The 25,589-nt window shown below is 50.4% G+C and overlaps 1 protein-coding gene across 1 annotated transcript in view; it reads left to right on the forward strand.

The window, feature by feature from the left end:
• Positions 1–309: 309 nt before the first annotated feature.
• INPP5D (inositol polyphosphate-5-phosphatase D) overlaps positions 310–25,589 on the forward strand; it is a 137,490-nt gene continuing 112,210 nt past the window's right edge. Inside the window, exons 1-2 of the mRNA XM_005895010.3 lie at positions 310–615; positions 20,400–20,463. Coding sequence (XP_005895072.2) covers positions 482–615; positions 20,400–20,463 — 198 coding nt within the window. The 5' untranslated portion in view covers positions 310–481. The remainder of the gene's footprint in view (positions 616–20,399; positions 20,464–25,589) is intronic.

Raw genomic sequence — 25,589 nt, forward strand, 5'->3', positions numbered from 1 at the left:
TGGGGCATCGGGTCATGGGCCCCGGAATGGCTAACGCTTGGGCCTCACTCCTTCAGAGGCTGGCCCTGAGCCTCCTGATGCCAGAGGAGCTGATAGATTCCCCCAGGAGGGCTTAAGCTGATATTTGCCATGCCAGGGACTGAGACGCATTAAAGGAGGGAGCCGGGGATGGGGGGCACGGGCGGGGTGGGCAGGGGGGTTAGTGAGAGGGAGGGGCAGCAGGCCGTGAGGGGGGAGGTGGAGGACTGTCTTGCTTGGGCTCTGCAATGAGGAAGTTCTCTGCAGCTCAGCTTCCTTTCCCTTGCCGAGTGCCTGAAACAGGAAGTCGGTCAGCGAGCGGGTGGCAGGAGCAGCAGCAGCTGGGGCGACTGAGAGGGAACCCACGGAGGGTCGCAGCACAGGAGGGCCCAGCTCCCTCGGCGCAGCGTCCGGTCCAGGGGGGAGGCCACCCGGCCCGGCCCCAGGGAGGCCCGCGCCCGCCATGGTCCCCTGCTGGAACCATGGCAACATCACCCGCTCCAAGGCAGAGGAGCTGCTGTCCAGAACGGGCAAGGATGGGAGCTTCCTCGTGCGCGCCAGCGAGTCCATCTCCCGGGCCTACGCGCTCTGTGTGCTGTGAGTACCCAACCTGCCCACGCCGGCCTGGCCTGGCAATGGAGGTGTTGGAGGTGCCGCTTGCGCACAGGGCAAGCTGGGTCGGGGCACGCTGGGCCCCTGCCCTGGGATGGGGTTGTTTCTGTGTCCAGCGACCTTGCGCTTCCCAGGTTTGTTGGTGGGTCCAGCTGAGGCCTGTCGGGGGACCTGCTCGGCCTCGGAGTTGGGGTTTTGAGAGCAGGAGCCCTCCAGGGCTAGCCTGGGGTCTGGGCCGCACACCTCAGCAACCATCAAGCAGCAGGACCAGGGGCTTCCTTGAGGTTCCAGGGACCAAGGCAGGAGGGGGGTGTCCACGGCCTGTGAGCCGGGCGGAAACTCAGGGCTCCATGGTGGTGGGAGTGTTAGAAAGCAGCTGGGTCAGTTCAGGTGTTGGTCAAAGATGCACAGCTGGGAAACAGTCCTGGAAGAACGGAAGTGGCAAGAGAGAACCCTTCCTGTGCCAGAGTATGGGACTTTGGAGGAAGCTGTTGTCTGGGGAGCCGTGAACACGGGGAGTCGCTCAAGAAAGGATCAGAGGCTGTATCTGGGGCCCTGGGAGCAGAGGAAGTCATGTTACCAACAGCAGGAGCCACTTCTCACCCGTCCAATGCCCTCAGCCGTGTCCCCACCTTTTGAGGCCTCTCAACCACCATCGACTGCCCCCCCACCCCCAGTTCTGGGATGTTGCTGAATGCGCCAGTTGTCCTAAAACTGGGGAACCGGCCACTTGCTGACAGTTCCTTTTTGTAACACCCTTCTCCACCAATGTCTGAGGGAGGCCCTTGGCCCTGCCACTCTGCCACCCTGTGGTCTAACCATGCCCTCTGGGGCCTTGGGCGTGATGGGGGAAGGGCACGTTCACCTGCACCTCTCAGGTAGCACCCCTGGGCTTGCAGAAGGGTCCCTCCGAGCAGGCAGACGCTACCGCCATCCATGCAGGAGGGGAAATGGGTCACGGGTCACAGACCTTATTTGGAGCTTGTTGAGTTTGAGTATTTGTCTATGCGTCAACCTATTTCAACTTCGCGACAATCTGAAGTGCAGGTCCTTTTCTTGGCTACTCTTGCAGATGAGGAAATTGAGGCTCAGATGGGTTAACCAAGGGATGACAAAGTCAACACTGTCCGTCCCCAGAGGCTGCACCCAGACAGACAGACGGCTGCTGCCACCCCAGTCCTGTACCTGTCAAGTCGGTGTGAGCCTGGGTTCCAGTGGCAGCGAGAGAAGACAGGGTGTTTACCAGGGTGAACTGGGACTGTTTAGAAATTAACCCAAGCTTTTAGCTGGCCACCTGGCCCGAGGTCTGACTGCATCAGAGCCTCGCCCTCCCAAGGCCAGTTTCCTGAGTCCCCAGTTCTCACACCCGGGGTGGGGGGAAAGGGAAGCAGACCTAGTCTTCCCCACAGGCACAGCCCCTGTGGGGACCCATCGACCCGGGCGTAGAGACAGTGGGGACATCCTGATCTGTCTCCCCTCAGCCCACGTGCAGCTCTCCCCTCCCCTCAGAGACCTCGGGAGCTTCCAGGCTAACTAACCTTCACAGCAGCCCTTTGACCAGGGAGCTGTGGTCAGGCTCAGGCTACAGATTGCAACAAGGGTCTCTGACTCTAAACTGGGAGCCTTGCGACAGCCAGAGCCAGAGCTAGGAGAAGCCATGAAACCTCTAGTCCCACCGCCCCTGACTTTGCAGGTGGGCAGACCTCAGAGAGCTTGAGGCTTTAGTCCACACCGCCCTGCTGTGTGTGTGTGTGTGTGTGTTAGTTGCTCAGTGGTGTCCGACTCTTTGCGACCTCGTGGACTGTATAGCCTGTCGGGTTCCTCTGGGATTTCCCAGGCAAGAATACTGGAGTGGGTTGCCATTCCCTTCCCCAGGGGATCTTTCTGACCCAGAGATCGAACCTGGGTCTCCTGCTTTGCAGGCGTATTCTTAACCGTCGGAGCTACCAGGGCAGCCCCTACGCTGCTGGGCCGGCTGGTGGCAAACTGGGATCCCAGAGGGTGTGCGGTATTCGTTCCTCTCTTGCGTCTCCTTCTCTCCCCTCCCTGGTGCTGAGTTACTCTTGGAGCCTTGGCAACTGTGCAGGGTCTGCCTCTTCGGGAGGGTACCCGTGGCCCACACCCCACCCCATACCCACCATCCTCCGAGTCCAGGGCTGGGCTTCTTGTTAGTCTCCCAGCCCCAAGGCCCCTTTAGCTCCAGACAGCAGGGCTTGGAGCCCTCCCCAGGGAGCCAAGCCGTGAGGCCAGGCGCTAACTCCAGGCCCGGGGCTCCCCTATCCCCTTGGCTCTGTGGGGGGAGTCATGATTCCCGCAGGGGCAGGAGCCCCTGTAGGATGTGGGATACCACGAACCACCGAACTCTCCAAAACCCTGGGAGACCTCCTTTTGCCACCACCTTTAATGTTGCCAATTAAGGAGATTTAAAAACGAAAACCTAGCTAAGTGATATCTAACTGCCACCTCTTAGCCGTTCATTTCATGAAAGTATCCTTTAACGGCACCGAAAAGGCAAGAAGAACGTGCTCTTGAAAAACAAACAGAAAAAGTCAAAAGGCCAGTCCTTTAAATCATGGAGGTTTGACTTCCTGAAAAACAGCCCCCCACCCTCCCATCCCATCCTTAGCTTTCTCTGTTCCTGGGACTGGTGAAAACCTTGTCCTCCTGGTTCTCCGCCAGCAAGGGGCACCCCATTGGGGTTCCACAAGCATGAGTCTCCCAGGCATCAGGCTCTACGCTCTGCTTCTCTCCGGGAGATGCTGAGACAGCAGGGCCCCAGGTAAGCCAGCTATGGTGTCAAGGCCTTTTAATGACCCTGCTCCAAAGTGAGCAAGGAAGCCTCTAAGACTGGCCCTCCTACGCTGGAAAAATCTATATGGGAAAAGACCTCAGGCACCCTGCTCGGACCCCAGTGGCTTGAGCATATTCCCGGCTCCTCCAGTTGAGAGAGGAGGGCAGCAGGAGGCTTCCAACGCCTGGTTTAGACTGCGATGCTTGGAGCTCCAGGAACCGAGGGCAGCTTCCTCGGGAGTGGCCTGCTTGCTGGAGAAAGAGGACAGGATTTGCCTATTTAAATGGAACTAAGGAGGGGGTGAGGGAAACGCCAAAAGACAAGGCTGCGATTGATAGCGGCCCACGTGACCGATGTGTGCACGTTCGCCCCCGGGCCTAGCAAACCTGCACTTCCTCTCGGGAGGTCAGCCCTACACCTGCCTCGGAGCAAGAAGACACAGGTCCCTCCTCCACAGCTCAGAAAACCTCAGAAAAACCGAGGCCCATCTCAGGGTGCAGAGAGCTGGAGGGGAGGACCCCAGGCAGCTGACTCCATAGACGGAGTCCCGCTCTGCCTTCTTGCAGCAAGGGGCTTGAGATCGCGAGGGGCAGTGGGTCTTCTGGGTGGGGCCTATGTCACGCTCCCCTGGCTCCACGCGAACCCGCCAGCAGACTAGGGAGGTCAGGGGGGCTCCTTGATGGGGCTGTCTGGCCCCTTTTGTACAGAGGATACTAAGAGACTGTCAAGCTTGTGTCTTCCTCTCCTGCCAGGACTGCGCTTCCATGTGAGGCCAGCATACCTGCCATGTGCTTTCTGCTGCAGGGAAGAGGTACACCTTTGGGGATTCAGGTCCATCAGCGTGCGGGGTCATGGGTCAGTTGGGGCCAGGCTTTCCTTGCCCTGGCTGGACAGGCTGAACCAGAGCAATGGCCCAGAGGAGTCAGCGATATACTGCGATCTCTGTAAGAGCAGCCCAGCCCCCAAGAGTGAGCCTATATATTCTGGGTCCATCAGCCACCATGCAGGATAGAGTTGCCTGGTCCAGTGGTGTTTCCACTAAACCACACAGGAGAGAGTTGGCTTCCCTCCCAGGGGCAGAGGCAGGCAAGTGCTAGAAACCCATGCCTGGCCTGACCAGCTGTGACGAGGACGTGTTCTTGGTTTCCCTCAGCACCTGGCCGACCACAAGCTTTGCCCAGGCAAAGCTACAGCCACCTTCCCAGGGACAGTACATGGCAGCCTGGACTTGGCAGCCTTGTGAGCACGGCCAGAAAGACAAAGAGGCCCCAGAAGGACATTTTGTCACCAAAAGTGCCCTTTGAGAAGGCATTCTACTTGTTAGTAAGAAAGTTATGGCCCCTTGAGGTAGGGCAGGCCATACCATTGCAGCCTTGCTCTGCAAACCGAAGGTGGATACTGATGCATTCTGCCTAAAAATAACAGCAGAAGACAACCTGCATGTCAGATTCTGTTCTAAGCTCTTCGCATACACTGACTCACTCACTGTCCACACTGGCCTTCAGAGGAAGTGTGGTTATTATCCGCACTTTACAGGTGCGGAAAACTGAGACCCAGAGAGGTTAGGTAACATGCTGTATGTTCACAGTACTAATGACGGCAGGACCAGGACTTGAATTTACTGTTTCTGGGAGAGAAGAAGAGAGAGAGACGCCAGCAAGTCTGGGTGTGTGTAGAGTCAGAGGAGGCCTGGAGGGGAGACCCCTCGTGATGGAGCACAGAGAAGGGACTTGTCAGGAGAGTGGGCAGAAATGTCCTGGAGAGGTGTAAAGCCATTTACTAAGGTGTGAATGGGTCTGATGTAATCCTCCTTCCTCCAATCCCCTTTCAAACTTTAGGAAAGTTTATACTGATCCCAGATGCTGGGAAAGATTGAGGGCAGGAGGAGAAGTGGGCAGCAGTGGGTGAGATGGTTGGATGGCATCACCAACTCCATGGACATGAGTTTGAGCAGACTCCGGGAGATGGTGAAGGACAGGGAAGTCTGGTATACTGCAGTTCATGGGGTCACAAAGAGTTGGACGCAACTTAGCAACTAAACAACAAGAACGACAAATATTGCTCATTAATTACTTTTGTGCAAGTGCAAAGGAAAAGACTGTTTTTCCCATCTGGTATTGACAAAGGGTGAGAGATGCTGGCACAGACAGTAGTCAGAGCCAGAGGACCACAGCTCCTAAAAGCTGGTTTGTGTAACAGATTGTTCAGTTCGCTCTCTAGTTGTCCAGGGACCACTATTCTGAGCAGTCCTTCTGCGTTCAGGACCAAGAAGGGAGTGATGTGCCTGGGGAGGCCTCTCCGTCTAACAGGTTCCTGGTACTTTCTTTGTGCAGCGACTCGTAAAACCCATAGTCGAGCGTCCCCAGGTTCTCTGTGCCCTAGCCTAGCGTCCTGGAGAAATTTTTCCAGAACCAGGGAAGCTTGGCTTTGGTTTGTCTTTCCCTAGTGGGTCAGCAGTAAAGAATCAGCCTGTAGTGCAGGCGACCCAAGTTCAGTCCCTGGGTCTGGAAGATCCCCTGCGGGAGGGCATGGCAACCCACTCCAGTATTCTTGCATGGAGAATCCCATAGACAGAGCCTGGTGGGCTACATTTTGTAGGGTCTCAAACAGTCGGACACAACCAAAGAGACTGAGCACCTGTCTACCTGACAGGTGAGAGTCACCTGTGCACAGACTTCGGAGCTTCTCCGATGAGTGGTCCCATCTCCTGGACCGTGAACCCCAGCATGACCATGAGAGGTGGTGCTCTAGGCCTTCCTCCCTGCCCCAGCGATGGAGGGGCTTCCCTCGCTAATTCAGGTCATGTGATGAAGTCCTTAGGGGCAAGCCCTCTGCAGTTGGCTGGGCCTCACGTGAGTTCTAGCCTCTGTGAGATGCTAACCGCCCTGTACCCACCCAGGGTCCTCAGTGGGGAAATGCCTGCTCATTGGGTTAATTTTTCATTGCAGTAAAACTCACATCCTGTAGAATCAGTGTACCATTCAGTGGTATGTAGTGCATTCATAACGTAAAACCATCAGTTCAGTTCAGTTCAGTTGCTCAGTCCTGTCCAACTCTTTGCGACCCCATGGACTGCAGCACGCCAGGCTTCCCTGTCCATCATCAACTCCTGGAGCTTGCTCAAACTCATGTCCATCGAGTTGGTGATGCCATCCAACCATCTAACACCAGAACATTTCATCACCCCTCCCCTTCCTAAAAAACCTGAACCTCTTAGGAGTCACTTCCCATTTCCCAAAAAGCCTGAACCTCTTAGGAGTCACTTCCCATTTCTGTCCCTCCCAAGCTGTGGCAACTACTGATTGACTTACTTTCTGTCTCTGACAATTTGCCTGTTCTGGGTAATTTCATAGGAATAGAATCATATAATATGTGGCCTTTCGTATCTGACTTTTACCTGGCATAATGCTTCCAAGGTTTATCCATGTTGTAGTATGAGTCATCCCTTTTCATGGATAAATAGTAGCCCATTTTATCAAGAGGTCACATTTTATTTAGCTGTTCATCAGTTGACAGGCATTTGGGTTGCTCCTCCTTTTGTGCTATTATGAATGGTGCTGCTGCTGCTAAGTCGCTTCAGTCGTGTCCGACTCTGTGTGACCCCATAGATGGCAGCCCACCAGGCTCCCCCGTCCCTGGGATTCTCCAGGCAAGAACACTGGAGTGGGTTGCCATTTCCTTCTCCAATGCGTGAAGGTGAAAAGTGAAAGTGAAGTCGCTCAGTCGTGTCCGACCCTCAGCGACCCCGTGGATTGCTGCCTTCCAGCCTCCTCCATCCATGGGATTTTCCCAGGCAGGAGTACTGGAGTGGGGTGCCATTGCCTTCTCCGATGAATGATGCTGCTGTGGTCATTTAAGTTCAAGTTTTTTTATGCACATGTGTTTTCAACTGTCTTGGGTGGAACTGCTGGGTCATGTGGTAATTCTGTGTTTTACATTTTGTGGAACTGTCCATCTTTTCTACAGCAGTGGTGCTGTTTCATTCCCATCAGCAGGGTCTGAGGGTTCTAATGTTTCCACACCCTCACCACACTTGTTACTATCGTTTTGGTAATGGCCGTCCTAGTGGGTGTGAAGTAGCCTCTTACTGTGACTTGGGCTGGCATCGCTCTAATGATGGATGTCGATGAGCCTCTTCTCCTCTGCTCCTTGGCCATTTGTATACCTTCTTTGAAGAAATGTCTGTTCGTGTCTTTGGCCCGTGTAAAAAATGGAGTGATTTGTCTTTCCGTTGATGTCATTGGATTATTGAGAGGATAAAACGGGACAATGTGGAGATAAGCATACATAGTCAGCACCCGCTGAACCCTGGCTGTTCCTTTTTTTTTTTTTAATTGGAGGATGATTGCTGTGCAACACGGTTGTGGTCTCTGCCTTAAGGCAACGCGAATGAGTCATAATTCGACACATATATCCCCTTCCTCTGGACCGCGTCCCCTCCCCACCCCTCTAGGTCATCACGGAGTGCCAGGTGGGCCTCCCTGTGCTGTGCAGCAGCGTCCTGCCGGTTATCTGTTTCACACACGGTGGTGTATGGGTGTCAATGCTCCTTTCTCAGTCTGTCCTTCCCTCTCCTCCCCACGCCCTGGCCTCCAGCCCGGTCTCCACACCTGCGTCTCCATTTCCTCTCTGTCAATAAGTTCGTCCGTCCTGGTTTTCTAGATGCCAGCCATACGCCATTAACATACTATATCTGACCTAGCTTCGCGCTGTATGACAGGCTCTTGGCCATGACTTTTTACGAGCTGCCAAGTGAGGAGCGACATCTCAGAGGCAGAGGAGGGAAGGCCGGTGTGCGAGGAGCGCTCCGCAGGAGGGGAGAGGAGGGCGGTGGCTGAGCGTCACTCCTGGGGCTTCCTGGAGCCGCGGGAGCCTCCGGGAGACACTGAGCTGTCATGTGGGGCCCCTCAGAGGAAGTGCTCGCAGAGACGAGGCAGGAAGAGGACGCGGATGACGCACGCGTGGCCGCGGCTGTGGGCGGGGGCCCGGTGAGCGCCCGGAGGTCAGAGAGAGAGAGGGGCCTGGGGCTCAGGGGCCAGGAAGAGGCGCTGAATGAAGCTGGGAGAAGGAAGAGAAAGGCGAGACGCGGAGGCCATCTTAACAGTGATTAACCACCAACACAGGAGGGAGAGACTGAGGGATCTGGAGTCCGAAGGCTCCAAGGAAGCCCAGCGGCAGATGAGGTGGCCTCAGTGTCCACAGCCCTGCAGGCCAGGCCCCCGGGCAGCTCTGTGGACCAGCTCCCTCCTCTCTCTCCTGCTGACTTCACAGTCCCTTTGTCCCATTATTGAGAAAAGTGTTGTGTTTCCAAGTACCAGGACCCAGACTTTTTGGGTTCGATTACTTACTGTAAATGACACCAAAGGGTCAGCTGGCCCAGCCCCTCCCTTGCCAACCAGAAACCTGCCCTCCAGAGGGGAGAGTCTTGCTAGGCATCCCCTGTGTCAGGGGCAGTGTAGACGTAGACCCTCTGATAAACAGGGGGGTGTTTTGTTCAGTTCAGTTCAGTTCAGTCGCTCTGTCGTGTTCGCCTCTTTGAGACCCCCGTGGACCCCTGGCAGCATGCCAGGCCTCCCTGTCCCTCACCATCTCCCAGAGCTTGCTCAAACTCATACCCATTGAGTTGGTGATGCCATCCAACCGTCTCATCCTCCATCGTCCCCTTCTCGCACGTTTTTTCAAGGAACCTTAAAAAATACAGTATTAAGTTAAACATATAGAGTTCAAGGTGTTAAGGAGGAAAATAATTACCCAACCACTGAGATGAGAGACTAACACAAATAATGTTAATTTGTTGCTGTATTTTCTCATTTATATTCTCTCTATGTATTTATATAGATAGATACATATGTCTATACATAGGTAGATACATACATACCTCTATAAGTTTCATAAGCTCCATATTATATTAATATATGCCTAATACCATGTAATTTTAGTCTGCATTTTCTAGCAACATTAGCATTTTCTCATTTAGTTAACATTTCTTCCTAAATATCATATTTAATAGATGCACAAATTCTATTACACGATGCACCATAATTTATGGACTACTCTTCTATTGTCAGACATTCAACTTACTAACAGTGTTTCGTTATTTTAAATATGACAGTGATGAAGGTCTTTGTGCAAATATGTGACATTTCCGATGATAGATTTCTAGGGGAGGAATTACTGGATCAAAGGATAATGTTTTTAAGGCTCTTGATGGAAAACGACAAATTGCTTTCCAGAAATCTTGTTATAATTTATGTTCTGGTAAGCAGTGCCAAAGAGCACCCACCTCATTCCAGCCTCCATTTACTGAATATTTTCATTTTTAAAATATATTGAATTACAAGGTGAAAGGTAGCTAATTTCCGTTCATTTTGATTTGCATTGCTTGATTGCAGTCGTGGTAAACTTGTTTGGATTATTGACTTTCATCATTTCTCTCTTGTGAATGGTCTGCTTCATTCTCTCTTGGCCTTTTTTCATTTGAAACTGTAGTTTTTCTGTTATCACCTCTTTGCATGAATTCCTTATATCACATTTGTTGCAAATATTTTCGCTGTGGTTGCCTTTAAACTTTATGACTTTCCCCGCCCCCCACATTCAGAGATTGTAAATTTTTGTAAAGTCTATCAATCATGCTCTTTTGTGACTTTTTCCCCTTTACTTTCCAATGTAGAGTCCTTCTGCACCCAGGAATTTTGTTTCTTTTGCTTCCTGTCGGGAGCAGGTCCTTTAGAGCTAATGGGCTCAGGCTAAGAGGCCACTCTGCCTTTCCAAGCTCTGGTAGATTGTCTAACGCTATGGGGCCTCGGTTTCCTCATCTGAAAACCAGGGATAAGAATACCCATGTGGTGTTGTTGGATGGACTGAATGAAAAGTGTGTATCACACGCTTAGCAGAGTATTTGGCAAAAGCAGATGGAGAAAATGTCGGTTTTTCTGTTTTGCTGTTACCGTTCTACACTGAACACTTTAATCTCTCTGGAATTAATGGATGGTGTAAGACAAAGATTTATGGGCATTTTTCTCAAGTAACCATCTTTCTTGAAACCTCCCACTGATTAGCTTATTCCTTGCTCTTCGTGGCCTCTCTCTTACCATGTATTAAGTCTCCCGTATCTCTTTCTTGCCTGTTTAGCCCGGTCCATTTCTGTCTGCTTCTCTCACACCAAGTTCACACTGAATGCCTTACCACCGTTTTATAAACTATTTTACTTTAGGATTTGCATATCTATTCTTTTAAAGTATTCTTCCAGATAAGCCAGATGATAATTTTGACAAGTTGGAAAAAATACTAGTGGGACTTTAAGAAAATTTATTTTTGGCTGCTCAGAGGACTTTAGTTGCTGCACGCGGGCTGCCGCGCATGGGGTACTCTCTGGTTGCGGTGTGCAGACTTCTCACTGCTCCCTCTTGTTGAGGGGCATGGGTTCTAGGGCATGTGAGCTCGGGAGTTGCGGCTTAGTTGCCCCACGGCATGCGGAATCTTCCCAACCCAGGGATCGAACTCATGTGCCCTGCATTGGCAGACGGATTCTTAACCACTTCCCTGGTCCACCATGGAAGTCCACTATTCGCACTTTGATTGTAAGTGCATGAAATCCATAATACAACTTGTACAAACGGACATTTCAGTATTTTTCAGTCTTAATAATAAATACAGCTATCGCTATTATTTTTAACTTGGTAATTTTCTTCACAGGTCCTACATATTTGTTCAGTTGCTCAGTCGTGTCCGACTCTTTGTGACCCCATGAATTGCAGCATGCCAGGCCTCCCTGTCCATCACCAACTCCCAGAGTTTACTCAAACTCATGGCCATTGAGTTGGTGATGCCATCCAGCCATCTCATCCTGTGTCATCCCCTTCTCCTCCTGCCCTGAATCCCTCCCAGGATCAGGGTCTTTTCCAATGAGTCAACTCTCCGCATGAGGTGGCCAAAGTATTGGAGTTTCAGCTTCAGCATCACTCCTTCCAATGAACACCCAGGATTGATCTCCCTTAGAATGGACTGGTTGCATCTCCTTGCAGTCCAAGGGACTCGCGAGAGTCTTCTCCAACACCACAATTCAAAAGCATCAATTCTTCAGCACTCAGCTTTCTTCACAGTCCAACTCTCACATCCATACGTGACCCCTGGAAAAACCATAGCCTTGACTAGATGGACCTTTGTTGGCAAAGTAATGTCTCTGCTTTTGAATATGCTATCTAGGTTGGTCATAACTTTCCTTCCAAGGAGTAAGCGTCTTTTAATTTAATGGCTGCAGTCACCATCTGCAGTGATTTTGGAGCCCAAAAAGATAAAGTCTGACACTGTTTCCAGTGTTTCCCCATCTATTTCCCATGAAGTGATGGGGCCAGATGCCATGATCTTAGTTTTCTGAAGGTTGAGCTTTAAGCCAACTTTTTCACTCCCCTCTTTCACTTTCATCAAGAGGCTTTTTAGTTCCTCTTCACTTTCTGCCATAAGGGTGGTGTCATCTGCATATCTGAGGTTATTGATATTTCTCCCGGCAATCTTGATTCCAGCTTGTGCTTCTTCCAGCCCAGTGTTTCTCATGATGTACCCTGCTGCTGCTGCTAAGCTAAGTCACTGCAGTCATGTCCGACTCTGTGCGACCCCATAGACAGCAGCCCACCAGGCTCCCCCGTCCCTGGGATTCTCCAGGCAAGAACACTGGAGTGGGTTGCCATTTCCTTCTCCAATGCATGAAAGTGAAAAGCAAAAGTGAAGTCGCTGAGTCTTGTCCGACTCTTAGCAGCCCCATGGACTGTGGCCCACCAGGCTCCTCCATCCATGGGATTTTCCAGGCAAGAATTGCTGGAGTGGGGTGCCATTGCCTTCCCCAGATGTACTCTGCATATAAGTTAAATAAGCAGGGTGACAATATACAGCCTTGACATACTCCTTTTCCTATTTGGAACCAGTCTGTTGTTCCATGTCCAGTTCTAACTGTTGCTTCCTGACCTGCATACAGGTTTCTCAAGAGGCAGGTCAGGTGGTCTGGTATTCCCATTTCTTTCAGAATTTTCCAGTTTATTGTGATCCACACAATCAAAGGCTTTGGCATAGTCAATAAAGCAGAAATAGATGTTTTCTGGAACTCTCTTGCTTTTTTGATGATCCAGCTAGAAAGCTAAAAAAAAAATTAAAAAAAGAAAGCTAGCTGTGAGTTCAGGAACTCCTACTATATTTATGTTGCAGGACAGAGCTGTGTCCTGTGTATTTCTCATCTTCCCTCTCCTCCTGTACTGACTGACTTTCTCAGATTTATCTTCTTCCTTGTTAAAGTTCTCCAGAACACAAAGCTGCTGTTCGCTGCCTCTCTCATAGTGTTTAATGCTGACTGTAGAACTCTAGGTTTTTCACTTCTGACCAGTTTTTTGTTTTATCTCCTGTTCCTCAGTTTTTACAATGCATTTCTCCAGTTTCAGAGAAGCAGTTGTCTCTTAAATCTTACTGAGCTCACAAGTCAGACTTCTCCAGAGTGTATTTTCTTTTTCACTTTTTCTTTTTGCAGTGCTTCTATGTAACATGGAGACATCATCTTTGAGTTCTCAGAAAAATGGTATCCCCTTCTTTTGAGTGGCGCTGTTTTTAATAGATCTGGTGATTTTTCTTTTCCAGCAAAGAACTGTCAGGAAAAAACTGGATCTGATTATTTTTTTAGACACTGGGTTGGGTTTCTGCCCAACTCTTCTTCCCAATGATAAAGCATCAGCAGGGATGGGAGAGGGAGCCCCCTGATCTGAGATCCACCTGATTGGGTTGAGTAACGCAGGGGTGGTGTGGTACGCGGATAGGTGGGCTTCCTCCCTTGGGTCTCAGGCAAGGCCCCTCCCCAGGATGCTGGGGCAGGGCGCACTGCAGGCCTGCAACTACGCTCACCCCACCTCTCACCTGGCCACCTGGGCCGCCTCCTCCTGCTTCCTCTCTTCTGAACCCATGGCCTCTTTTCCTCATTCTCTTTGACTGGGATTCTCTGAGGTTTGGGCGGGGACAGTGAGCACCCTTGGTTCGTAGGGTGCACATACATTGTCTCTAATTTCTACCTTGCACTCAAGTGGCTCTTTTGAATGTAGAGCTTCCAATCCTTGTTCTCCCATCCTCTCTTCATCCAGATGTCTGCAACACTCAAGCAAAGAAAAACAGAGAAAACACATACAATTAGAAATTAGAACTGAAGGATCAGATCAGATCAGTCGCTCAGTCATGTTTGACTCTTTGCTACCCCATGAATCATAGCACGCCAGGCCTCCCTGTCCATCACCAACTCCCGGAGTTCACTCAGACTCACGTCCATCGAGTCAATGATGCCATCCAGCCATCTCATCCTCTGTCATCCCTTTCTCCTCCTGCCCCCAATCCCTCCCAGCATCAGAGTCTTTTCCAATGAGTCAACTCTTTGCATGAGGTGGCCAAAGTACTGGAGTTTCAACTTCAGCATCACTCCTTCCAATGAACACCCAGGATTGATCTCCCTTAGAATGGACTGGTTGCATCTCCTTGCAGTCCAAGGGACTCTCAAGAGTCTTCTCCAACACCACAGTTCAAAAGCATCAATTCTTCAGCGCTCAGCTTTCTTCACAGTCCAACTCTCACATCCATACATGACCCCTGGAAAAATCATAGCCTTGACTAGACGGACCTTTGTTGGCAAAGTAATGTCTCTGCTTTTGAATGTGCTATCTAGGTTGGTCATAACTTTCCTTCCAAGGAGTAAGCATCTTTTAATTTAATGGCTGCAGTCACCATCTGCTGTGATTGACACTTTTTCCAGTGTTTCCCCATCTATTTCCCATGAAGTGATGGGACCAGATGCCATGATCTTCGTTTTCTGAAGGTTGAGCTTTAAGCCAACTTTTTCACTCTCCTCTTTCACTTTTATCAAGAGGCTTTTTAGTTCCTCTTCACTTTCTGCCATAAGGGTGGTGTCATCTGCATATCTGAGGTTATTGATATTTCTCCTAGCAATCTTGATTCCAGCTTTTGTTTCTTCCAGCCCAGCATTTCTCATGATGTACTCTGCATATAAGTTAAATAAGCAGTGTGACAATATACGGCCTTGACGTATTCCTTTTCCTATTTGGAACCAGTCTGTTGTTCCATGTCCAGTTCTAACTGTTGCTTCCTGACCTGCGTACAAATTTCTCAAGAGGCAGATCAGGTGGTCTGGTATTCCCATCTCTTTCAGAATTTTCCACAGTTTATTGTGATCCACACGGTCAAAGGCTTTGGCATAGTCAGTAAAGCAGAAATAGATGTTTTTCTGGAACTCTCTTGCTTTTTCCATGATCCAGCGGATGTTGGCAATTTGATCTCTGGTTCCTCTGCCTTTTCTAAAACCAGCTTGAACATCTGGAAGTTCACGGTTCACATATTGCTGAACTGAAGGATAATGAGTTACAAAGGAGTTTTTTAAACAACTGGGGAACATGCTAAGCTGATCGGCTGAGTGAGACAGGCACTCATGAGGTTCTCAAATTTCAGAATTTGATTTCTCTCTCTCTCACCATAAGAAAAGATGCTTCTGGGCATGTTCTCAGTGGTTATTTGGCTAGGAATAGTCACACAGAAATAGTAACATTAATCTGAAAGAATAAATAAAATGCCACGAAGTAGTTTCTCCCTATTTCCATTTGCTTATCCTCTTACATTCGAGTTAAACTTCCCAAACCCGGGATCTGAAAGTGCCTTCGCTGGGGAAGCATCTCCTGCTGGACAGCGTAGGCACCTATAGTCACCCAACGGCTGGCTGTCGGGAGTCGGTAGTCGCACGGAAGATTCGCTGTGAGAGCCACTGCCTCTGAGAATAGAGTGATCCCATATGCGGGAGGCTGGGCCAGCCCAGCGTCATCCCAGCCTGGGTCTCCAATGGGAATATTCCTAACACACTTGCTCTGAAATGTGGCCCAGACCCTGTAAGGAGCAGCAACTGAAGAGCAGGGTTAGCGCCCTAAATTGTAACTACATCAATCCCGGTACCCCTCATGTGCAAAGTGAGTGCTCTACCATTTGAGCTAACTCCCCCTTCCCTCAAATTGTTACTAAATCATTATCAAGAGGTGAGAAAGGGCTAAATAGGATCCATGGTCCCCAGTGAGCACACTGTCTGGGCTATGTTCCAGGGCAGTGGTTGTCTAAGGTGATTTACTTGTGGAGTCTTCACTGTAAACACTCTATATGTAAGATTCTGCGGATGTATGTATGTTTGTGTGGGCTTTCCTGGTGGCTCAGCAGTAAAGAATCCGCCTGCTACAGGAGACTTGGGTTCAGTCCCTGGGTCGGGAAGATCCCCTGGAGGAGGGCATGGCAACCCACTCCAGTATTCTTGCCTGGAGAATCCCGTGGACAGAGGAGCCTGACAGGATCAGTCCATAGGGTCGCAAAGAGTCGGACACGACTGAAGCAACTTAGCACACAGGCATGTGTGTGTGTACCCACCTGAAAGAAGAGCTGACTCATTGGCAAAGACCTTGGTGCTGGAAAAGATTGAAGGCAAAAGGAGAAAGGGGCAGCAGAGGATAAGATGGTTAGAATAGCATTAATGGACATAAATTTGAGCAAACTCCCAGAGATAGTGAAGGACAGGAAAGCGTGGCATGCTACAGTCCATAGGGTCATGAAGAGTCAGAGACAACTTAGCCACTGAACAACAACATCCATTTATTAATATGTTATGCATCTGTCTATGCGTGTGCACATGTATGTATATGTACATGTCAAGTGTATGGGACCAGGGCGAAGTGCAGCTGCTGGTGAGTGTGGGAAGCTGAGGAGTGGTCCCCTCCTCCTCTCTGCAGAGCCCCCAGTGGCAGCCAGTTTGAACCAACCGCTCTCCAGGGGGTGTGCTTGGCAGGGGGTGGCGGTGGTGATGCTCACACTTTTCCTTGAAGACCACTGATTTGGCCCCAGGGATGACGTGTGCTCCACCCCCCACCCCTATGCATAGGAGATGCTGAATGTTAACGATCTAAGGGGAAAGTATCTTCTGCTGTACTAGCTTTTGATTCTGATCCATCTGAGTAACACAGAGCCATATCAGTGTTTCTAGAACACCTTTGAAAAAGCCATCGAGGCTTGTCTGCCACACTTAATTCACTGAGGGGCCTTCCTGTTCTGCGCGCTTTGTGTGTACCCCTCCTGGTGACTCTGTGTTCTTTCTTTCTGTTTACAAGCTGATGTTTGGGGGCCTGTTCCACCTCTTCCATAAATTAGCTGCCCTCAGCCAAATAAGAGACAGTTCTCCGCCCTGGCTTTATTTGCATATCTACAGGAGGAAGTGTCATGAGAACACGCTGTGAAAGATAAGAGCAGAACAGGCTTCCAGCTGTCTGGGGCGCGTGCCTGGCTGGCTGTACAAATGGACTTGAGGCTGCAATGGGTGGGCCTGGGGGGAGTGAGGGGGGGTCTGCGGCGGTGCCCTGCTTCCCCGGGGACATCTCGGGAGGTGAGCTGATGCTGAATTAGAGCTTCATCCTGGCCGTCTCTGAAATAAGCCAATAGGGCTGTCAGTTCAGGCTTTGGAGACAGGATAGGAATGGGAAAGATGGGAATTAAAGGGGTCAGAGGAAGAGAGGAAATTTTCCTGTGAAATGAAGAGACACATGGAAGTGAAATCACCCAACACATTCTCCAAAACTTTGTTTTAACATTCATTGTTTTAAAAGGCATTAAAAATTGTGAGATGGACCACATAAAATTATAAAACCTCTATACAGCTAAGAAGAAAATCATCAATATACAGTGTTAAAAAATAAATAACTCCAAAATATATTGTAGCATATATCAAAATCTTATGAATAAATAACCAAAAGATGATTTTTTTAAAAAAAAGTGAGCCAAAGACATGAAAAGGAATTCACAGAAAAAGAAATACAAATAGCTAAACTTATAAGAACACATTCAACCTTGCTCATAAAGAAAGGCAAATTAAAGCCAGCCATCATCTCTCAAATTTGCAAAAGATTAAAATGTCTGATAACAGCCAGTTGGCAGGGTATGGGGAAATACACACCTTCATACCCAGTTAGTAAGAGACAGGTTAGTAGGAGACACAATGTGACGACTTCACTGGAAGGCAATGTTCAGTTCAGTTCAGTTCAGTCACTCAGTCGTGTCCAACTCTTTGAGACCCCATGAATCGAAGCACGCCAGGCCTCCCTGTCCATCACCAACTCCCGGAGTTCACTCAGACTCACGTCCATCGAGTCAATGATGCCATCCAGCCATCTCATCCTCTGTCGTCCCCTTCTCCTCCTGCCCCCAATCCCTCCCAGCATCAGAGTCTTTTCCAGTGAGTCAACTCTTCGCATGAAGTGGCCAAAGTACTGGAGTTTCAGCTTTAGCATCATTCCTTCCAAAGAAATCCCAGGGCTGATCTCCTTCAGAATGGACTGGTTGGATCTCCTTGCAGTCCAAGGGACTCTCAAGAGTCTTCTCCAACACCACAGTTCAAAAACATCAATTCTTCGGTGCTCAGCCTTCTTCACAGTCCAACTCTCACATCCATACATGACCCCTGGAAAAACCATAGCCTTGACTAGACGAACCTTTGTTGGCAAAGTAATGTCTCTGCTTTTGAATATGCTGTCTAGGTTGGTCATAACTTTCCTTCCAAGGAGTAAGCGTCTTTTAATTTCATGGCTGCAGTCACCATCTGCAGTGATTTTGGAGCCCAAAAAGATAAAGTCTGACAGTGTTTCCAGTGTTTCCCCATCTATTTTCCATGAAATGGTGGGACCGGATGCCATGATCTTCGTTTTCTGAATGTTGAGCTTTAAGCCAACTTTTTCACTCTCCTCTTTCATTTTCATCAAGAGGCTTTTTAGTTCCTCTTCACTTTCTGCCATAAGGGTGGTGTCATCTGCATATCTGAGGTTATTGATATTTCTCCCGGCAATCTTGATTCCAGCTTGCGCTTCTTCCAGTCCAGCGTTTTTCATGATGTACTCTGCATATAAGTTAAATAAGCAGTGTGACAATATACAGCCTTGACGTACTCCTTTTCCTATTTGGAACCAGTCTGTTGTTCCATGTCCAGTTCTAATTGTTGCTTCCTGACCTGCATACAGATTTCTCGAGAGGCAGGTCAGGTTAGTCTCTATCAAAACATGAAGTGCCTGAGACCTTTCGCCCAGCCATTCTCCTTCTGGAGACGTATCCACAACCACGCACAAGTGGCAGCACTTGCAGTGTTTGGTGTGTTTTGAGCACTAGTCTAAATGCTCAACTTACACAAAAAGTTGATGCTGTGTTATTATTCTCCCCTTTTCACTGAGGGGAAACTAAAGGATTTTACTGAGGATTCACCAATGTACACAAGAGGTCAGAACAGAGGTGTTCACTGCAGCATTTAAATACTAATACTATAAATTAGTAGTGAAAAGCCCCCAATAACTACCTGTCCAGGCTTCCTTGGTGGCTTAGATGGTGAAGAATCTGCCTGCAATGTGGGAGCCCCGGGTTTGATCCCTGGGAAGGGGAAAATCCCCTAGAGAAGGGAATGGCTCTCCACTCCAGTATTCTTGCCTGGAGAATTCCATGGACAGAGGAGCCTGGTGGGCTACAGTCCATAGGGTCACAAGAATTGGACACAAGTGAGTGACTCACACCATACACACACACCCAACTAGCTGTTCATCATCTTGGTCTAGTCAAATAAATGATGAGCTGGTCATGTGTTGGAACATGACTTGGACAGATTGCTAATAATTTTTTTTCGGTGAAAAGCAGAAAATTCTAGAACAATATATGTAATATGATGTTATTTGCATTTAAAAGACATGCATCAATTTATGTGTATGTTTAAACGTTCTGGAATGATTTACAAAAAGGAGTAGGAACTCCAAAGAATTCACAGGACTGGGGAAGGATACTTTTTTTTTTTTTTTTCATTTTGTATCTCTCTGAGTGATCTTAAATTTTGTTAACTAGTGTATAACTTCAAAATCTAGTTAAACAGTAACACATGTGTTGAGTGCTGGGCATGTAGGAGGGGTTAAATGAATGACCGCTTTGTACTGAAGCATCACTTTGATCGTCGAAACAACATGAGCCTCTGCGAGCCGGAGTGTCTAGAGGGGTGGGCAAGTTTTCAGGGTCTGTGAGAATCCCATGTGGGCGAAGTGGGGATGGGAGATTATGGGTAAGAGGGTAGAACAGCCATTTCAACTGAGAGTGTAAGGCCCAAGTGGTGTCCCCCAAATTCCTTACGCCTGTGGCCTCCGCAGCCAAGCCAGGGGAACTCCACGGCCGCCCACTGCCACCAGGCTGTCCTGGATCACCCATCCATGGGCCCCTCCCCCACATGCTCATCCCTGACAGCCCCCCTTCCTCTCAAGGCTTTTAGGAAAGGAAAAAGTGGCTCTCGTTCCTTCCCACGTCAGAGTCCTCTGGACCAGAGGAAGGCTGAGCCTCTAGAAAGAGAATCCGGGATTCCTTGCCCTTCTGTGTTAGAAGCTACCCTGAGGCTCACCCTAAGGCTTCTGGGAAAATCCAGGTTTCTGAAGGAATCGTGGCCAGCCTTCGGAAGAACGAACCCATGGGGCAAAGTCTCCCGGGGAGGCAGCCACAGAGGGTGGGGGACTTCCACCCAAAGCTACGTGAGCCTCCCCCTGGCCAGCGCGGCCCCCCTGTGGCTGTGCCCACCTCCCACTTGGCATGCTCCCACTGTGCTCAACTCCTCTAGGGTCTCGTTCCTTCTTCAAACACCCACTCTGGCTCCATTTTGTTTGGCCAACAGGACAGCCCAGAGGTTGAGGAAGCCCTTCCAGGTGAAGGACCCCTTTAGATCAACCCACACAACTGTCAAGCACCAAAGTAAACCATGTCCCAGGGACTCCACCACCTTCCCCTGAGGCTCCTTGAGTGCTGGGGGCCGGGGGTGGGGGGTGAGGTGGGAGGGGGAAGCAGTGCCTCTGTCCCAGGCCCCTCGATGTCCAGAAAAAGTATAGGTTCTAACTCAGCCCTTGGTCTGTTCCAGGTACCGGAATTGTGTTTACACTTACAGGATTCTGCCCAATGAAGACGATAAATTCACTGTTCAGGTGAGTCTTTTAGAAACCTCAAAACGTGACCTTGACTGCAACCTATACCGGCAGCAAAAGAGGAAGGAGGGAAGAAACCGGGTGTCCCGGGCAGCCTAGATGTGGGGCTTGTCTGAGCCTGTCTTTCTCCTAGAGGACCCTGGCTGGGGTTGCTCAGCGGGCAGACCATGATCCTGCTAAGGGACCTGCTCCAGGGCGTGATGGAGCAGGCGCCACAGACACTGTCTGTGTTCATGGGTGTGAAGGGGAAATAAAGGGAAGAAGGATGCTCAGATGCAAAGGAAAAGTGACTATGGTCGTTGATTCTTTTCTTCGATGTGTTCAAATGCATGAGAGTAAGTGGACCGTGAAGGAGAGAAGAGAGGGAGCTTGCAGGACAGCAGGCCGTAGGTTTTGAGGGGCTAGAAGATCACCCTAAGGATGAGCAGGAAATAATACCTTTGAATTCATAGAGACCTGTTCTGTCAAAGGCATCATGACATCTGATTTCCCCATGGAAAGTCCGAACACGTAAAACCCTGATTATAAAGGTTAAAGAGGGAGTTCCCTGGCGGTCCAGTGGTTGGGACTTGGCCCTTTCATTGCTGCGAACCCGGGTTCCATACTTGGTCAAGGAACTAAAGATCCTGAAAGCACAAGCTGTGCAACTTGGCCAAAAAAAAAAAAAAACAGAGAGAGAGAGAAGGAAGAAAAAGGTTACAGAAGGACATACCAAGTGTGCCAAGCCCAGGAAAACCACCCTCCATATGGTTTGTGTGCCAAGCCCCACGGGTGTTGCGTCATCACAATGCATGACAACAGAGATGCAGAGGCCAGGGGAGCTCTTTTTATCTGGATGCCCCAAGACAGCAGTGGGGTGGGCCGAATAAAGAAGACCATGCTCTCGCCGGTGGGGGCAGAGGAGAGACACTCAGCTCTCCAGCCCCTGGGGAGGGGCACCACCAGGTGGGGTGCCCCACCCGTATGCCGAGCAGAGTGGCCAGGATACACGAGGGTCGGGACACTACATCATGAAGGAGCCATGACAGGACCAGGGGGGTTAGTTGAAAAGAAAGTAAAAGTGGAAGGGGTGAGGTGGCGTGCAATCACTGATTCCGGAGATAAATGGAATGATGTATTTTGTACAGAACTAGGATGCAACAGGCTTCCCTGGTGGCTCAGACGGTAAAGAGTCTGCCTGCAATGCAGGAAATCTGGGTTCAATCCCTGGGTCGGGAAGATCCCCTGGAGAAGGGCATGGCAACCCGCTCCAGTATTCTTGTCTGGAGAATCCCCATGGACAGAAGAGCCTGGTGGGCTACAGTCCATGGGATTGCACAGAGTCGGACACGGCTGAAGCGACTCAACACACACTCAGGAGGCAGTGGGACAGACAACTGGACAATAGGCAGGTCCCTGGGGTACATGGGGCTGCAAAGAATCGGACATAACTGAGTGCACTCTCATGGACCCACACGCAGGTCAGGCTGAGTGTAGCTTCTGGCTTCTTGGTCCTTTCCCACAAGTGCATCTGCAGTGGTATCTAAAGAACGCCCCTTTGAATGTTTTTGGATAGTCTGGGACACCCCCATGTCTCAGCCTTGCCACTAGGAATACATGTTGGTACCCCAATACTAGACGATCTTTTCAAGACTTGGCAGCCACCCACCACTGGGATGGTGGTCTTCTTGTGGGCTCCTCACCTGTCAGGGACAAGACTGCCCAAGGGGAGGCCTGCCTGGGGAGCCAGTGGGGCTCAATGGCCTTGAATTTTCCCCAAGTCTAGGACTGTGTGAACTTTCCCACAGAGGTTGGTGTCCTTGATTGGTGGTTTGCTGAAAGGAGTTTAAACTCTCAAGTTAAAAGTTAGTCGGGGCTTTTGATCTTTTTTCCCCTTGTGGTTTCTTTTATTCCTTCAAAGGGAAGAAGACTTTAAGTATGACTAGGTCGTAAGCTGGAAAAGGCCAGACTGCGGCTTCTTGTACAGTTTGCACTCACGGCTTGTAACCGTCTTAAGCTGCACCCAGGTCTGGACCCTCTCGCCATCACTCCTTGCTGCCGTGACATCGCGTTTTCCAGGGAACGGCTGCCAGTCCTGCAGCAGCTTCCGAACCTGGGGCCTCACCAGGCTTGGTCGAAAAGAACAGAGAATCAGTTTGGCTAACGTGTGCAAGGAGTGTGGGCAGCCCTGGGGGAGATGCACAGCGCAAGGAGGGAGAAGGCTGGGCCTGGACCAGAAGGGCTTGGGGCCCTGCAGTCCAGGCGCTACCTGCCACGACTCAGCCCCTCTTGGGGGGTCTGCCCTGCTCCCACCAACAGGCTCACTACTGAGTTGCCAGTCCTAAGAGGGAAACTGATTGGCTTGGCCATCAACGGCTTTCTCTGCAAGGGGCCCCTTTCTTAGCCCCTCTTGGTGAGTCTGCCCTGCTCCCACCAACAGTCTCATTACTGAGTTGCCAGTTCTGAGAGGGAACCTGGTTGGCTCGGCCATCAACAGCTTTCTCTGCAATCCTCTGTCTTGGAGCAGGGGCTCACCCATGGCTCAGACAACGGGTAGAGTTGTAGGGATGAGGCATCATTACCTGAGGCCTACACTCAGCCAGGCAGATCTCAGAAAAACCAGGCCCTCTGGACGCATCTTTCCCCAACCCGGGCACTGGGCCTGGGACCTCCTTGGTGACCAGTAACCAGGGTACGGGGAGCTGGGGGTGCCGAGGCAGCCTGGGCCATTTGCACTCCTAAGGATACGCCTTCCTGCAAAAACAGAACAGCGCTCAAGACGATCCGAGCAGCTGTGCACGAGGAGCTGGTTAAACCATGCGCACCGTCAGGCGGAGTCCTGGGGTTGTCGGAGCTTCAGTACTTACTGATCAGGGCTTACTTTAACTCCAGTTCCTCTTTTCATGTTGAGGCAAAAACCTCATATTCTTTTCTGAGCTTAGCCACAGTTTCTAAATAACTCATTCCTTACACCTGAGTCTGTTGGGTGCCCCCAGAATAGAAGCCTCCCCAAATAAGATCTGGCCTGAAACATTGCCAAGTGAAGCAGCAAAGACTTTCATCTTATTCTAATCGCCTTAGCTCTTCTCACCCGGGGCTTCCCGCTTCTTGTCAAAACCAAAGGAGCCACTCTGTCTCTGTTGCTTGCCAACCTCGTGAAGTCAGTTGAGTGATGGTCCCCAGATGGCTCAGGTGGAGGAGCAAGCCTGACCCTTGGGGACTCTACTCTCACTCCACCGTCCCCAGATTTACGAAACATCAGAGATGGGTGGGAAGCGTGTAAGCCGTAACTTCATTCAACCCCCGTGCTTTAAAGCATGGATGTCGCTGAGCCCCGCAGAAGTGGGGCATCATGCCCAGGCTCCAGACCTGCCTGGCTAAGCCTTCTATTTTTCGATCCCAGAAAGTGTGTCCAAACCCAGCTGGGCATTGAACGCCTTAGAGAAGGACGGATTCTGTCCCAGGAAGGAGGACAGGGAGGCAGGAAGATGGAACCTCTCAGAGGGAGACGCTACTTTTCCTTCCATGGTTGTAGATAATAAATGATCAGAGATGACATTTGGCCTTTGCAGTAAGTCAGTTGAGGCACCTGGAAAGCAAGCCAACCACCCAGTTCTCAGCTGGGTCAAGTCAAGCTTGTGCCAGCTGTGTGGTCTCGGGTGTGGGTGTGACTCTGTTGTAAAGTGGGGCTCAAAATCAGGCCTCCCAGACTGCAGGTAAAATACGCAACCAGGGGCAGTGGTCAGTGGCGGGGTTAGCGGGGAGGTGTGCAGGAGGGGGAGCCGCCGGCCTGGCTTTATTTATTTGTCTCTTTATTTATTTATTTGGTTATTGATTCTCTCTTTTTTTTTTGGCGGATTCATGTCACTGTATGGCAGAACCAATACAATATCATAAAGTGGAAAAAAAAAAAAAACCCGTCATGCCTTTAAAGTCTTGATTTGCTTTGAGAGAAACAGACCTCGAACAAGATGAGGACACCTGTGAACCAGGCTAAGTCAGTTCTACCTCGAGCTAGGATGAAGGAGGAGGGAAGAAGGGCAGGAAATGGGATGGAGAGAGAAGGAGAAAGGAAGAGAGAGAAAGAAGGAACAGTGAAGGAGGAGAGAGGGAAACAGGGAAAGAAAGAGAAGAGGGAGGAAGGTACGTCCCTGCTGGTGCAGTGGTTAGGACTCTGCTTCCAATGGAGGGGTCGTGGGTTCGATCCCTGGCTAGGGACAAGGGTCCCAGATGCTTGCCCAAAAAGGAAAAGAAAACAAAATATAAATAAGGAGGAAGAAAAAGTGAAAGAAGAAAGAGGGAGGGGTTGAAATGAGTGGTGGGGGCAGTTCTGATAGAAAAAAAAAAAAGAGGGAAACAGGGAGGCACAGAGACACCGTAGAGGGGGAGGGGAAGGGAGAGGAAGGGAGTTCTAGAAGGTTCTAGGCGGTGCTCAGGGGTGGTGGGAAGGAGGCCAGTTTGTGCCGATCAGGCACCCTCAGCTCGGCTCCTCGGGCTGAGGGTTTCCACAGTGTCCCCAGCAGCTCAGATATTTAAGCTGTCATTCAACAGCTGCCCTTGAGCCTGAGAACCTTCCAGACTGGAGGTGGAGCTGCTGGTGCTGGGGGTGGGCAGGACTCTGAGGGCCGGCCCCTCAGCCCCGTTTCCCACACTGAGAGTGGATTTCTCGTAAGGCCCTGACTCCCGCCCCGACATGGAAAGGGAAGTGGCCCTCGGAGGAGGAGCGCTGACTCCAGAGTGAGGCCTGGGGTTCCTGAGGCCTTTTGCAATGACCCTCCTCCCGGGGACGTCAAGGCAGGGCGAGCAGTCCTGATGGGTCCGCTGGAACGGCCCTGAGGGGAGGCCCCAAGGCTGGCATGTAAACAGCCCGCTGCCACAGTCCAAGTGCTTGGGGCCTACAGCTCCATCCTGCGACCCTCCCACCCTCGCTGCTTTTCTGACATCCTTCCTACCCAGAAGAATAAAGGAGAAAATAAAAGCCTCCGCTGGTCCACCGTCAAGGTGACGTTTGCTGCAAACTTCCTGTCTTTTCTTGTGGTTGAGATTCTGCCCTGGCTGGTGAGTGTCGAAGTCAAGACAGGAACATAGACTCAGATTTTAAGGCAACTTTGGGTGAAGAGGGAATTTGAAACCATCTGCCTCATAGT

Source organism: Bos mutus, chromosome 3 (genome assembly GCF_027580195.1).
Source record: "Bos mutus isolate GX-2022 chromosome 3, NWIPB_WYAK_1.1, whole genome shotgun sequence".
Taxonomy (NCBI): Eukaryota; Metazoa; Chordata; class Mammalia; order Artiodactyla; family Bovidae; genus Bos; species Bos mutus.